We start from the raw sequence: 14995 nt of genomic DNA, 5'->3' as shown, positions 1-14995 counted from the left end.
TGATTTCAGACAGAAGTAAAACCTCTTATTGCACTTATATCTGTCCGCTTGTCAAAAACACACGTATTTTTGGCAATTATGTGTTTGTAGAATAGAAAAATCTTACAAAAACAAGCAATGTTTCAGGATGTTAGTGTTTTTGTTTGACGAATCTGTTCAGCTCCATGTGCAGTGTGTGATTCCTCACGCCTTGGAACACATAATGAGAATAATTGGATCTTCATGTGAGATTTTGGCTCCCACAGAATGACTCGCTTCCTTTTCCATGTCATCGCAGGTCTGACGGACGGAATGATCCGAACTTACGACCTCTTCACAGCTTACAATCCAGGCTACTTCCAGCTTGAGATCTTAGCTTGTGACCTCGCCGGCCACAGTTCAACCACCAATGTGAACATCTATATCCTCCGAGACGACCAGCGGGTCAAGATCGTCTTTAACGAGATACCAGACTGGGTCCGTGAGAACCAGGACAATTTCATCAGCCTGCTGTCCAACATCACAGGAGCTATCGTCAACCTGGACGACATTCAGGTGAGACTTCCTCATCTTCACTCTGTTTTTAATAAACAGTCTTAAAAAGTACAGATCTGTATTTTGTTGGGATTTTGTGTCAGACAAAAAGAAAGCAGCAAATCTCTGCTTATCTGCTACAGAAGAAAGGCTTAAAAAATAAAATTATGGCATGTATTTACATTTATTTTACATATCATTGGAACATTTGAGATAATTTATTTTTCTAAATAAACAACCTTTATAAAGTAAAAGGGTAAAATAAAATGTAATAAAAGCAAAGCTGAAAAACAGGCTTCATGGATGCAGAGCAGAGAGAACAAGGAAGGATCATAAATCCCCTACTTCAACGTCTCTCTGTCCAGGCAGAGATTTAAAGAGGAGTAGCAATAGCAAATGAGGTGGAGTAGCAGAGCTGCTAACAGCTGATGTCATCCGTATTATGTTATGCTTTTAGCAAGTTATGAGAGTCATGATTCTGTTACACAGCAGCAGTCTTCAGTTAGAGGCCTCTTCAGATTTGCAGTGAGACTGACTGCTACTGGTTTTCCTTCTTGTCCACAGCATCAGCATCCAGGTTCACTCTGAACACAAATACGGGGGGGGAGAATGTATGCTGGTTAATCAGATAAAATTCCAATAAAAATACAATGAAGTTTTTATTGTAAAGCAAATTGTGGGATAAAAGGCCACTGTGTATGATACTTTTAATATGTCATAATATGTAGTTCCATGTGGACAAGAAGGGCAGAGTGAGCTACTCTCAGACCGACATGCTGATCCACGTCGTCAACAATCAGACCAACACCATCCTGGATGTGGAAAGGTTGTTTTTTTATTCGCCTTTAAGTTCTGTGATCATTCAGGTTCTGATCATTCAGGTTCTGATCATTCAGGTTCTGATCATAATGACTAGGAACCGTGCTGTGTGATCCTAGAGTCATCCAGATGATCGATGAGAACAAGGAGCAGCTGAGGAGTTTGTTCCGGACGTACAACGTGGTGGACGTTCAGCCTGCCATCGGTGACAAACTGCCTGATGACATCTCCACCCTGCAGGTCTGCACAGCTGCTATCCATGAGCTCATACACTGTGGAAGTTTTTCACTGCTGGTTTTCTGTTTTCTTTCACGTTCCCAGCTGGTGATCATTATCCTGGCCGTGCTGCTGTGCTTGGCGGGGATTTTGTTTGTAACAATGAACTGGCATTATCGCAGAGTGTAAGAATCCTGCAGATATTTCCACTGTAGCAGATTTCTTTTCAATGCGGATTGCGGAGTGATTTAAAAGCAGCCAAGGCGCAAATGTTTTAATCTGCAAACTAACGTCTTTATCTTCTCCTGATGTTTTCCCTGCAGACACCAGAGGAAGCTTAAAGCTATTGTTGCAGGATCAACAGGTGAGGGGGCAGCTTTACACACAGCCTTGTTAGCTGTTGGCAAACGCTACTTTGGAACTAATGCATAACAGCTTTTCCTATTATTTCGTTTACCTATGCAGGAAACCAAGGTCTAATGGATATTCTGGATATGCCAAACACTAACAAGTACTCGTTTGAGGGGTGAGATCTATGTCCTGAGTGGCGTACTTTCTTTATTAAAAGAGTTTGGCGATTTTTATATTATTTTACCAATTTATCTTCTTTGTCACTAGATTTATTGACATTTCAGACCCTCTCGCGATTTTCTCGTTGAAAAAAAAAAAGACTAGCGACAAATCTGGCAACTTTTTCTTCATGTTATTGGAGACTTTTATGGCGTTTTCAACTTTTGACTCACCACCAGGTGGGACTGTGGCAGACTGAAACTGTTTTGTACCCGAACCGGGCTGAGTGACAAAGGTACCAAACTGTACCACTGTAATAAATAGAAAAATATAACTGCAGTAGCCACCCTTCAACCCAAAGAGGGCAGCGCTGAGTCAGTTTTAGGCAAAATATTGCAGGATTAATCAAATTTACACAAAAATGTAAAAATTCACACTGAAACATAAATATAGTAAAAGTATAGAACCCTAAGTAACCTATTTAGACAGTTTATTTGCAAACAAAAAGTTGACTTGGGGGTTAGTTGCACGCTTCTTCCTGCAGAGCGAATCCCGTGTGGATGGATCCATTCTGCCGTAACTTGGAGCTTGCTGCTCAGGCTGATCATGAAGACGACCTGCCAGAGAACCTGAGTGAGATCACCGACCTGTGGAACAGCCCGGCGCGCACACACGTCAGTATCAACATTCATCTGGCTTCACTGCTCAGCTTACTCCTACAGTCTGGGATTTATGGATTACTTTGAGTTGTTCTCTTTCCAGGATGGACTGAATCTCCAACCTATAACTTTAGTGTTTCCTAGAACAATAATTGGTACAATAATAGTTGGTAATTCAGAATTGATTACTATGATGACTGTGTGGTTTTCCTTTCAGGGGACCTTTGGTCGCGAGCCTCAAGCGAGGCCAGAGGACGATCGCTACCTGAGAGCCGCCATTCAGGAGTACGACAACATCGCTAAGCTGGGTCAGATTATGAGGGAAGGGCCCATCAAGGTAAGACGCATCAAAGGAAGCAAACATGCAGAAACACTGATGTATGTACTCATCCTAACTCCAATCAACAAGCACTGAGCGGTGGAGTCAAAGACAGTTACTCATGTCCTGACTGCAGGCTGTTGGTTCAGGGGTTGAAGTTCGGGCTTATGGGGCGGATTGTGTCAGTTTGTCTGATCCTAACTGCCGTCCTGTCAGGGTTCTCTACTGAAGGTGGTTCTGGATGACTATCTGAGGCTGAAAAAGCTCTTTGCAGCGCGGCTCGCCACCGTTTCCACCGGCCAAGGAGAAGGAGATAAGTCATCAGTTACTGAGGTGGGCCTGGAAGAAAAACCGCTGAGCTCTCTGCATCTGGTCTTCTTCACTGCCACTCAGAGTGATCGAACTGTTCTTCTGATTCCCTCTCTCGTGTTCTGATGGTGCACATTTTCACTACTTCTGCTTCATGTCTGGAATCATGAAGCAGAAGTTCATGATTCTGAACTTCTGCTCTTTTTAAATCATTGCAAGACTTCTAACACAAGATTTGTCAAAATACTGACATTTCTACTCTTCTACTCGATACTTGGTGCATTTACTCTCTTCGATGTGCACCAGATCTGTTGGAACTCTGCTTATCCTTTGATCCATCTCTTAATCTGTTTCACACTTGTCTATTTTTACTTTTTACATTTATTCAGTTGAAATGATCCCTTCTTTTGCATTTTCAAACATATCTATGTACACAACTTGTGAAAAAAAGAAAGTACATGCTCTTTATCTGTTATAAATGAGAGTACAAAAAGAAGCTGATTCTACAGTGTCATTGTAAATTATACAGAGATGAAGACAAAATGGAAAGTACACCCTTGCTTTTTCTGAAGGATATAAGAATTGATCATCAGCAAGTCTGAGCAACTCAGAAAGATTTGGTTTTGGCATTTTGCGTCTTTAAAGCATAATGAACTCAACCCCAAGATGGAAAGGCATCAACAAAGCATCAATTTTCAAACAATCTAATGTGGAGAACATTTAGGACAGCTGATGATTTTCCCAGGAGTTGATGACTCAGCAGACAGTGCAATGCTCAAAGAAATTGCAAAACACCAACTGAGTGATCTAGCACAGTTAGAAAAAGAATCAACGGGTATGATTTCTTTGAGAAGGCTGTCGGGAAAAACCCTGTCCTCTCTTGCAGCATGATTTAGGTCTGCAAAGTTGCATCTGAATGAACCACAAGACTTGTGTAACGGTGTTCTTTAGGAAGACGAGAACAAAGAGCTGTACATATTTCATGCTTCAATGCTCAGCACCATTTTTGGACAAACTCGAACAGACCACATCAGCACAAACGACTCATACCAACTATCAAACACGGTGGTAGAGGAGTGGTGATTTGGCCTTGCAACCAGAGCAGGGTAGCCATTGAGACGATCACATTTGCATTTTATTGTATAGCAGATGAAGCCGTCTTATCTTCTCAGGGTTCAAGCTAGACGCAAACTGGGTCAATAACTGCCTGACGGAAATGTCTGCAAACCTCTGAACTGAAGCAACGGGTTTAAGATGATTAGTCTAAAATTAATTTCTAATAATATGAGGAAGGAAAAAGTTATATTGTTGAAAGTGATTCTCTGAAGATTTATGTTCTTTGTCAAATAAAGAATGTCAGTGTGGGATCTGTTGTGTGGTTTGGTACATTTATGGCGCATTCAGACCAGCCCGTTCAGTCCACTTTCATCCAACTCCAGTTCGTTTGCCTGGGAAGTCCAGTCCATTTGGGGAGTTGTGAATGCATAACTGAACCCAGAGCTACATACATAGCTCTGGGTTTGGTTGAAGTGAACTCTGGGGTGGTTTGAATGCATATGTGAACACTGGGCAGACTGGAGATTGTTCAAAAAGCAGGAAGTGGACTATCGCGCAGGGCATTCTGGGTAAATACAACCAAAACAAACATGCAAGTCCAGTGTTAACAGGAGAAATACCTCAAGATTTTTTACAGTACAAAAAAGAAATCCTACAAACGCTAAAATCTGATGCTGCCACTTATGTTTTCATTTTGTGAAGAAGAAAGTTGTACAGTGTTTTCTTCACCAAGTCTTGGTGCAGTGCACCCACAGGTGAGGGGTGGAACAGGTTACTCAGAGTTTCGTTTGTTTGACACAGCAAACCTCATCAGCTGAAAGTGTAACAAATGTTACCTATAGCAGGGTGGCTAGACCTGGCTCTATTGGTCCATGCAGTTCGGGGGTTTTTCCAAACCAATTGAGTAACAGTTCTAGTTGGTGGGTTGCCATATAGTCAGCTGGTCCAAGAGCCCAAAAAGTTGCACAAGCTCACAAGATTTTATAAATGGTGGATCAGATTATAACAAGTGAGTTGCTTTTGTGACACAACCAGACAGTCTTGTGACATCAACCCAACTCTGGACAGTCCAGAGAAATAGGTACTAAAAACGGCCTGAACCACATAGCTGGTATTAGTGGAAACCCCTTGTGGAGTCGAGTTGTGCTGAGCTGGCACTAGTGGAAAAGGGCAATCAGAGGAGAGTACTTTCTTTATCTTACAAATGTATTCCTGGCAACCTTCTGTGCTTAGCCTCACGCTACCTTACTGACTCTCTTTCTCTATCTGTCTCTAAAAGCTAATCCAGAGTGATCTGGACGACGATGAAGATGAGAATTTGGACTTGGCTGGTGGACGCGGCACTCTGCGGTTCAAGCACAAACTTCCCGTGGAGCTAAAGGGGCCTGAAGGCGTCCATGTGGTCCATGGCAGCACAGGCACCCTCCTGACCTCAGATATCAACAGCCTGCCGGAGGACGACCAGCGGGCTCTGGCACGTTCTCTAGAGGCGCTGAACGCAGATGGCGGCTTGTACTCAGAAAGAAACGCTCGCACGGAGTCGGCTAAATCCACCCCGATGCACCGCCACAAGGACGGGGACACCCTGTCAGAGAGTCCCCTGGAGATCACAGAGTTATGACTAGCCGAGGCCTCGCTGGTCTGAGGGTAACCGGGCTTGTGTGTGTCCTTGTGCCTCCATCCTCCTGAAAAGGACTGGAGGGGAAGTGTTTGTAGTCTAGGGAAGCTCTTCAGCCAGTGCTTCAGTGAAACATCCTGCAAGAGGACACTCACACTGAGTGTGAGCTGGTTTGACTGGCTCTTTCATCGATGAAAATGGTCACAGTACCACTTTGTAAAGTTTTAATCCACCTGCAGGATCCCGTCTTCAGCAAGACAAAAGGTTTCCCTCGCAGTCATTAAAATGCTGAGTGAACGAGATGGAGCGGGCAACATTTGCTCCAACCATGACCTTAAACTCATCTAAAAGGTGCCTCATTCTCATGAATCCTTTTGAAACTTATGCCTGGACTGCAGACACTCACACAAAAACACACACATACATCAATCTACACACACTCAGACCAGCAGATGGCCTCTAAAGGGAAACCGAGAACATAAAATAATCAGGCAGATTTTTAGAGAATTGCTTTGGCAACATGATTACAGTCAGTGTACCATAGTGTGGACGGAAATAGCAATGGATGTTTCAATAGTTTGGAAATAACTGAGGAATTTTTCATTGTTTTCTCAGTGATTTTACACAAATTACAGAAGAATGAGGGTGAAGAAGCTCCTGATGGAAGCAAAAAACTTGGAAACGCTCTTGGGCAGGTGATTATGGTCAGCACAGAAACAAGATGTTCCAAATACATGGTGGACAGTTCCTTAGAAATGATGAGGAAGATTAAAAAAGGTTTTATCAAAAAGGAAATAAAATATTTCTAAAAGCAAATAAAATTTTTATAGACATTAAGATGGCAATGTGCCCAGTGATTTTACACTGCCACGTGGGGTCAGGGGGGACTCACTGTCAAGCTCAAAGTGAGAAATTTTGCTTTATTTTTATTTTTGTATTTAAAAAAAACATTGAATCAAAAGATATTTTTGAAGAAAAATGTTGTCTTACCAAAACCGTTAAGGAAGTCATGTTGGATGTTTGGCGTATGAGTATATAGTGTTATGGTGACATGTCCATTTGTTTCCCTTGTATAACAGATGTTTCTGTTGAGTGGTGTGTAATGGAAAAAAAATATGTTTTATATTCCTGTTTTGTAAGTTTGTTTCTTTTTTTTATTATTGTTGTCACCAGCCATGAGATCTGTGTTGGGAAATGTTGTGGGATGATCTGTGCTAATTAAAATATGCAAATGGTCTCTGATTCGAGTGTCTGCAGTAATGTGATGCCTGATGCACCACAAGGACGAAACCTGAGCTTAATACCTGGAGTCATAATGGTTGATAAAGCAACGTTTGATACACACATTATATTTGCCTTTTTGTTCATTTGGATAAGTTTTAGCTAGTTGATTTTTTTTAAAGATTTGTATAAAACATTAAACCTCTAAATAATTTGAGCTGGACCTGTTGAAAGAATCCTCTAAAGCAAAATTTGTCCAGAGGAAAATACTTTTTTTAATAAACACAAGTAAGTGCAACAGTTTGGAAATACTGCCACCCGGTGGTCCAAAATTATAAATGTGCACCAGAGACATAAAAAGTTAACAGATTGTTTCGGACAACTCCATAATTTTATTGTTTCCAGGTAACATAGAAAAGTTTTTTATCAGGAAACTAAGTTACACCGCAGAGGATTTGGCTCTTAGCTGCCCGGTCTCATCGGCTGGTGGCGGTTCCTGTCGCCGTGGTGGTGCCAGTGATGGCCATTTTCTTCAACGTCCTGTTTAACTGGAGGAAACAAAAGGAGAAATGAATGAAACAGGGAATGTGTTTCGTTTTAAATACTTGGAAAACTTTCTAGTCCAGTTTTCTAGATTAAAGCTCTACAGCCGTTTTAAACTTTGTGAATCTACTTACTTCCTCAAACTTGTGGATCTGTCTGATGAAAAAGTCTCCGTACCGACGAGCAACTTTTGTGTCGGCAATGTGGATCATGTCCTGTTAAACATAAAACCGTTTTTCATCTACAATTAAATTGTATGCATAAACATATATAAAAAGACATATGTTTGTGTATAAATTAATTTAAATTCCTGGGAGTTTTCACTATCTTTCAATTACAGATATTTTCCTCCATACACATCTCTGCTGTTGTTTCTGCTTTTCTCTGTCCAACTTAATGTTTCGGACCAATAAAGTCAACCTGAGTAATTAGAAAAAAGCAGTTTTCAGTTGAGGATTTCAATCATTAAAGGAAAAAAACTTCAAACTAACCTGGTCATCAGATAAAAGGCAACTATCTACTTTGGTGAAAATGTCCTTTTTTTTAATAATGAAACCACATTTTTAGGAAGTTGAGTTTAATTTCTCCAGCTGAATTCATACCTGATTATTACCGAACCAGAATCATATGAATAAAACCTGTAATGGCTGAAAGATCTCGAAAAGAAATATTTCAACAGAATAACTTAAAAACAGTAGAAAAGCAAATGTTTTGGAGTGGCAGAGCCAAACTCGATTCAATTTAAGTCAATGCAAGTACAGGGGGTTCCGAAGCGCAGCCTGGGGGCCAGATCTGGCCCTTAATATCATTTTGTGAGGCTCCTGATTAAAGTTTAAGACTGGTAACATGTTTTCCCTCCGGAATAGAAAGTTGACGAAGATACATACTATTTAGATTTTTTTTTTTACATTTTTCACAGAAAATGTAGAAACAGAAAACATGAGTTAAAATATTCTACAAGTTTATTACCATGTTTTTTTTCTTAACTTTTAGCTTTACAGTAAATATATGTATTTCTACATTCCTCTTCAACTAAAATCTGAGTTATTTTATTCCATTATGTATAAATTATTATTGTTTAATGAGTTAAAAATCTTGAGCAAACAGAAGAAATCTGTCAGGATGTGAAGACTTTTTCACAGCTCTGTAAACAGAAACAGGAAGTAGAACTTTTACCTTGTCGATGTAAAAGTCGACCTCGGATGCAGACTGGAACTCTCCGTCCAGCGCCGAGATGCCGCTGGTCCACACCAGGTTCTTCATCTTGTGTTTGAAGACGAGCAGCTGGATGCGGAACTCCTGCTCCGACATGTCCAGGAAGCCCGCCAGCTTGGCCACTGGCATGGTGGTGTACAGCTTCAGGAAGCTGTCGGCATGGTAACAGAAGGGTTAAACAGCCGCTGTGTAATCTGGAGAAGAGATGCTAAACATCCATCACCTCCGAATGGTGGAGAGCTGAGCCTGCTGCTGCACCTCCTCAGCGAACACCTTGAGCTGCTGCTGGAAGGGCTCCTTGTGGTAGTTGGGGTGAACGTTGTCATAGTTTGGCACCACAGGCGACAGGAACTTAGGACAGGCAAAGCTGAACAGCTCCTCAAACACCTGCAGGTCTCTGAAATGAGAACAGAACAAAGTCCATGAAGAACTGACAGGAAGTACTGCAGTACCGGCTAATAATAATAATCAGAAGGAGCAGAGACTAAGACACATTTGTGTGAAAATTACAGAACTGACTTCTTCAACTAGCAGCTAGTCACTATTCCATATTCAGTCTCTGAGATTTCACCATTTTTACATTTTTCCTCATTAAATCTCCTTCAAAATCTACATGTAGAAGAAAGAAAAAGGCAGACAGATTGGACAAACATTTTTATACTTTAAAGAACTTAAATTACTCGCCACATCAGTCATGGATTTTAGTTTGACATCACAGCAGAGACAGCAGTAATAGAAGTCAGTAATACTGTCACCTGCAGGTGGGAGTTTTTGAAGATTTTTGAGGAAAATCTGCAATAAACTCATGATTATGCTTTGCTATGCATTGATTTTGCCTGAATTTGCAAAATTGCAAATTCGTATTTTCAGTTTAATGAATTTTGTGGCCTTCCAGTGGTTTGAATTTGTCAGTTTCGTCTCCCAGGGTAAAAATTTTGTTAGCCCACATCGTCTCTCACCCTTTCTGCATGCGCAGCATCTTGTCTCCGTATTTCTCCCTCAGCTGGGTGTGGATGCTCTCGTCGATGCGCATGGGGTACATGGTGAGGGCGATGGCCAGGAGGCCGTGCATCTGCTCGTTTTGCTTATTGATCTAAAAACATCCCAGGCGATGAAAAGTTTCAATCCCATCACTTTACATCAGTAAAATTAAACCATCACGGCTGTACTGACCATCTCGTATTTGTAGGTTGACCTCTGGAACATGTTCCTCGTCCTCTGGATGTAGAGCAGGATGTTGGCAAACACTCGGATGGCGTCCTGGTAGCGCCGCATCATCAGGTAGGCAAATCCTACATAGTAGTAGGTGGTGATCTGGCACTCCGGCACGCGGGAGTACATGCTCTGAAGGACAGGAAGTGCGATCAGGCCGCTGAACACCAACAAGTCTCTCCAACAGGAAGTCTCTCTCTCACCTTCTTGTTGAGCTCGATGTTCTCCAGGACTTTGATGGCCTGGTAGTAATCGCCCAGCAGGGAGTGCAGCCGCAGCAGACCCACCAGGCTGAAGTAGCCCAGCATCTTGTACAGGGAGTGGCGGCCATATTCCCCAGCAACACTCTCTGGATCTCCTGCAGCCGACCAATGGGTGACAGCCTTCAGTCATCTATGTTACCTTTGCTTTAAACGTTGAGCCTAAATGTAACACCAGAACATGAGCTTACCTCCGCTGGTGTAGACCTCCAGCTGCCGGTTGATGTTGCTCTTGTCCACCAGGGAGTGGAGGACGTTGAGGACGCTGTGGACGTTCCAGATCTTCGGGTTGTTCCTCAGAAACTCGATTTCCTCCTCGGACTTCTTGGCTGTTTTGCAGCGGTACTGACTGAAGGACTGGAACTGTGGAGGAAACGGAGCAGGTTTCCTGTTTCCATTAAACTAGACATGAACTGATCCAATGTTAATATCTGGATCAGTCAGGATCCATAAGGGCACATCTATTCTGTCTAGTTCTATACTTTACACTCTGAGCGACATCATGCTTTATTATTTATCTTATATTACATTTTAAATTCCTAACTGCACTTTCTGAACCATTTGAAAGATGATTTGCAGTAGGCCTTTCACAAAAAGTAATAAATCAGTTAATTATATGATAAATTAAAATGAACTCAATTTCCTTTTGCATTATTTATCATTTTTCTTCTGTTCTACCAAAAACTGGATGACAAGTCTTCAGTCTGGTGCTTTGGTTTCAGATGGCTCTGTTTTTGAAGGACAGATTTGTGACTTTACAATTCATTTTGTTTGTTTTTTTATTTATTTTAGATATTTAAAATGTCTTCCAGTTAAAGTGTTGAATGTTCATTAAAATTTTAAGTTTATTGACCTTTGAGAACGTATTCTTCCATTCTTATGCCAATCACACTAAATTAGTAGAAAATGCTCTCAAAACAATATTATCATTTATTGGAATAATTACTGGAACAATTTATTGTCCAGAAAATTTATTACCATGACAGTATAGTTGTTGGTGTATTCAAGTGTACTTTACTGGTTCAGAGTTGTCAAATAAATGTGTAATTCAGTACATTTATGTTTGTGTTAAAAAAAAACATTTTAAGTCAAGTCAGCTGTTTTTCTGTATCGGATCGGTACTGGCCGATGCAGATGTGATACAGATATCGCATTGGAAGAGAAAAAAGTGGATCGGTGCATCCCTAAATAAAACACAAACTATAGAATTTTATCATTTCATTCCATGATTAAAGTTCGTAATATGATGCACACCTGGTAGATGAACTCATCAATGATGTCCCATAGCCACTGGTTTGGCAGCTCCAGAGGGGCGGGGCCGTCTGCATCTGTTCACAGCCACATGTTGTCATATAACTGATGCATCTACGGCATCTAAAGCTACGGCACCAGGATGGTTGCACTCACTGAGGATGTAGTTGAAGAGGTTGCAGTAGTTGTAGTACGACTCAAACCTCTGCTCCAAAGTGGGTCCACCCTAATCACACAGAGACGACGGTTCTGAGAGAATGTTTGCAGCTCCAGAACCCGACCAGACGTTAACGTCACGCCGATACTCACGCTGACTTTAGCGTAGATGTGTCTGTAATAGAGCTCCTTATAGAGGATGAGGAAAACAGCATCTGTGCAAGTGACAAACACCAAAATCAGCTTTACGTGAGCAGGAAGTAACACCTTTACAGGAGAAGTCTAAAGTTTAGAGTACCTCAGGTATTTCAAACTACATTATCCATTTAAACATTTTTTCACACTGAAGAACTCCAAAAAAAAACTCATTTTGATGTATTTCATTAATAAAACACTAAAATTTTGCAATTAAACCAGATATTTACACACACATTATGAGAAGACACCGTCCTGAGACCTTGGCTGATTTCTTTTGACTTCCCCATCGAGTCAAAACAAAGAAGAAAAAAAATCACAATGTAAACTTCTGATTTTCAAAAGATTAATAAATCTCTGACAGATTTGATTTCTGATTAAACTAAAATACCTTATTATTTAAGTAAATAGAAATAGTTTTGGTAATTTTGACTGAGCTGAAACTAAAGAAGTTTGGTCTGATTAAACTTCAGGCAGTGAGAGAAAAAAGTTGCATGTCAACTTCTGGTTTGAACTGTAATCTGATTGGATGATGCTCTCACCATTGCCAACAAGCGAGGCGATGCCTTCAGCTTCAGGCCACGGGGAAGTTTTGAAGAAACGATCAGTCAACTTGTTCCAGCTGTTTAGAAGCAAAGCAAAATCAAGATTAAACATTCTTCATGCCAACACACACACACACACCTCAGCTGTCTCTATGAAGCGTTAGGCTCACCTGTTCTCGTAGACGTCCTGAATCTCGTAGATCTTCTGCTCAATGCTCTCGCTGGACACGCGGTTGGACTGCAGCTCATAAACCTTCTGGTCGATTAGATCAGAGATGGTTTTGTGGAAATACTGCAGGAAGTTCTTGATGACCTCTGGAATGACGTGGTAGGTCTGCTGCTCGTACTGCCGCTCATACGCCAGATCTGCTTTAGGATCACCTGCGAATAGAAGAACTTTGTTTAGAGAGGCTTCAGGTGTCCAACTGCAGGTGAATCCAATTAAATTAGACAGAAACATTAACTCTTTTCAGTAATTTCACATAAAAAGTGAAAATTGAAGATTAATTTCAAGCAACCATATTTTACTATCTTGTTTGTTATGAATCTAAACAGAGTTTCCCTTTTGAATTCATTGATTAAGATAATTTCACAATTTCCAAAACACACTAATGTATTTAGATTCATATCAATTTATCCTGATTAAAAACATTCAAAACGTTCAAACATTTACTCTTATATTTACCTGTGTGCAGATCGTAGTCATTTGAGTAGGCATAAGGATCGTACTGTGGAGAAAAAGATGTTATTTGAGTATTTAGCTGATGCTGGAATATTTGTCAGTTTACTTTACTGTAGTACAAGTACAGTAAACAGTAGCGTCGGTTTACTGTACTGCATATCTATCTTAACCTTCTTAAACTCAGTTATCTGACATTAGATACAGCTAACAGATGTAGCTTACTCCGTAGAATCAACAATATTGGCTCTCATGCTAGCTAGCTACCTACAGTTACACCGGCTGGAACTGCTGCTAGGTGCTAAGCGGCTAGCCCGTGTGTCACAAATATTTCAAAATCAGATTTCCAATATGTCGAATCGATCATAAATACTTACTTCCTCCTCTTCGTGGTACGACATTCTGGTGGGATTCAATCCAAACTCGCAGATTAATAGAATAACCGGCCAGCAGCGGGACCCAACAAGCTAACGCCGCTAAACCACGCAGCTGGCGCTGGAGAGACGGGAGGAAGCGGAAAGAGCATGCTGTGACGTAAGCCAGAAACACAGCTGTGGAGCATTGTGGGAACTTGAGTCTCTGGGCAGATAAATACCAAGTTGAACGTTTTGAAATCAGAAAGTTCCTTTACAGCTGATCTTAAGCTTCTGTGGGATGAAGGATGTTTGAAACACGATTTAATTCAAATTAATTTAGTTTTTCATATGAAAACAATTAGGGGAGGAGAACTAAGCGAATTAACCCGGTAAAGAATACGCTATCTAGTTAATAAATGCACATATGATTGCTTGGTTATTTAATAGTTCATTAAATACATAAATGATTGCATATAAAAATATGTCATCATAATTTGTCCATGTTACATGTTGAAGGATTATTCACAACTAGAGTAAAAATGGGGCTTGATGTACATTTTTGGTACATCAAAATCTCTCTCAGTGTTTTATTTTTTAGTTGAGAAAAAAAATAAAACACGTATCATTTTCCTTCCACTTCACAATTTTGCTCTACTTTGCTTGCTTCATCACATAAAATCCAAAAAGGTTTGCTGTAACAGAATGTAAAAAAAACAGCAAAATTGTGCATCTGTTTTATTAACACTCAAAGTTAACAGAAAAAGTTGACAAATTGTGTCTTTAAAATAACACATAGTATAAAATATTATAATGAAGGCTAAATTGAGCATGATCTTCCAGCAGCTATTACTCCTAAACACCGTTAGGTGGCGTCATAGCAGCAGGTAGGTGTCCTAATTGGATGCTCGGATGGTGGAGAACCGTTGAGTTGCTCAGATTAACATTCAGTTCATCGTAACTTCAACTTGAAGTAAAGAGCCTGAACTTCCACATGATGGTACTTTAGATCTGGAGTTAGTTTGTGGTTGGCGGTCAGATTCAGATTTTCTTTGGTTTGTCTTTAAGCTCTAAATGGAAGATTGTTGGATATTTTGGGAATTTTTCTAACTGTGTCCAGATTTCCCTTGAGGATATTCATTCAAACTTAGAAATCATCCATAAACAATCGAATCCAGACAGAGTGTGTCCCAAAATCTGAGTTTTTCCTATCTGACCTCTCCTCTTCTTTTTTATCTATTGAGTGAAAATCATCATAATAGAGGAAAAAATGCCATTTTGAGTGAGTTGGACGAAAGACAAGATTACCTGATGTGTTTGGCTCGCCCACCGGCAGCAGACGGAAT

At 40.6% G+C, this 14995-nt stretch overlaps 2 protein-coding genes across 7 annotated transcripts in view; one reads left to right on the top strand and one right to left on the bottom strand.

Moving 5' to 3' along the window:
* Positions 1-7261, top strand: part of cdh23 (cadherin related 23) — a 188493-nt gene extending 181232 nt beyond the window's left edge. For 2 of the 6 annotated variants that reach the window (XM_023327714.1, XM_023327719.1), the window contains 10 exons: positions 278-534; positions 1242-1339; positions 1452-1572; positions 1654-1733; positions 1872-1912; positions 2014-2074; positions 2603-2732; positions 2935-3054; positions 3253-3369; positions 5681-7261. In XM_023327714.1, coding sequence (XP_023183482.1) covers positions 278-534; positions 1242-1339; positions 1452-1572; positions 1654-1733; positions 1872-1912; positions 2014-2074; positions 2603-2732; positions 2935-3054; positions 3253-3369; positions 5681-6022 — 1367 coding nt within the window. In that variant the 3' untranslated portion in view covers positions 6023-7261. Of the gene's footprint in view, positions 1-277; positions 535-1241; positions 1340-1429; positions 1573-1653; positions 1734-1871; positions 1913-2013; positions 2075-2602; positions 2733-2934; positions 3055-3252; positions 3370-5680 lie in introns of those variants that run through there. The other 4 variants (XM_023327715.1, XM_023327720.1, XM_023327716.1 and 1 more) reach the window with 4 other exon arrangements.
* Positions 7262-7609: 348 nt separating this feature from the next.
* Positions 7610-13817, bottom strand: eif3l (eukaryotic translation initiation factor 3 subunit L). Its single transcript, XM_005806107.3, has 15 exons — positions 13674-13817; positions 13303-13345; positions 12788-12998; positions 12615-12694; positions 12031-12092; positions 11878-11947; positions 11725-11798; positions 10662-10833; positions 10414-10568; positions 10172-10342; positions 9958-10091; positions 9222-9395; positions 8960-9149; positions 7918-7998; positions 7610-7788 (listed from the first exon to the last, which is right to left on the bottom strand). Exons 1-15 carry the CDS (start codon positions 13695-13697, stop codon positions 7717-7719), a joined length of 1713 nt encoding a protein of 570 aa, XP_005806164.1. The 5' UTR covers positions 13698-13817; the 3' UTR covers positions 7610-7716.
* Between the last annotated feature and the right edge of the window lie 1178 nt (positions 13818-14995).

The sequence above is a fragment of the Xiphophorus maculatus genome, chromosome 22 (assembly GCF_002775205.1).
Source record: "Xiphophorus maculatus strain JP 163 A chromosome 22, X_maculatus-5.0-male, whole genome shotgun sequence".
In the NCBI taxonomy this organism is placed as follows: domain Eukaryota; kingdom Metazoa; phylum Chordata; class Actinopteri; order Cyprinodontiformes; family Poeciliidae; genus Xiphophorus; species Xiphophorus maculatus.
The sequence above is the reverse complement of the archived record's forward strand: the minus strand, read 5'-3'. Positions and strand labels throughout refer to the sequence as shown.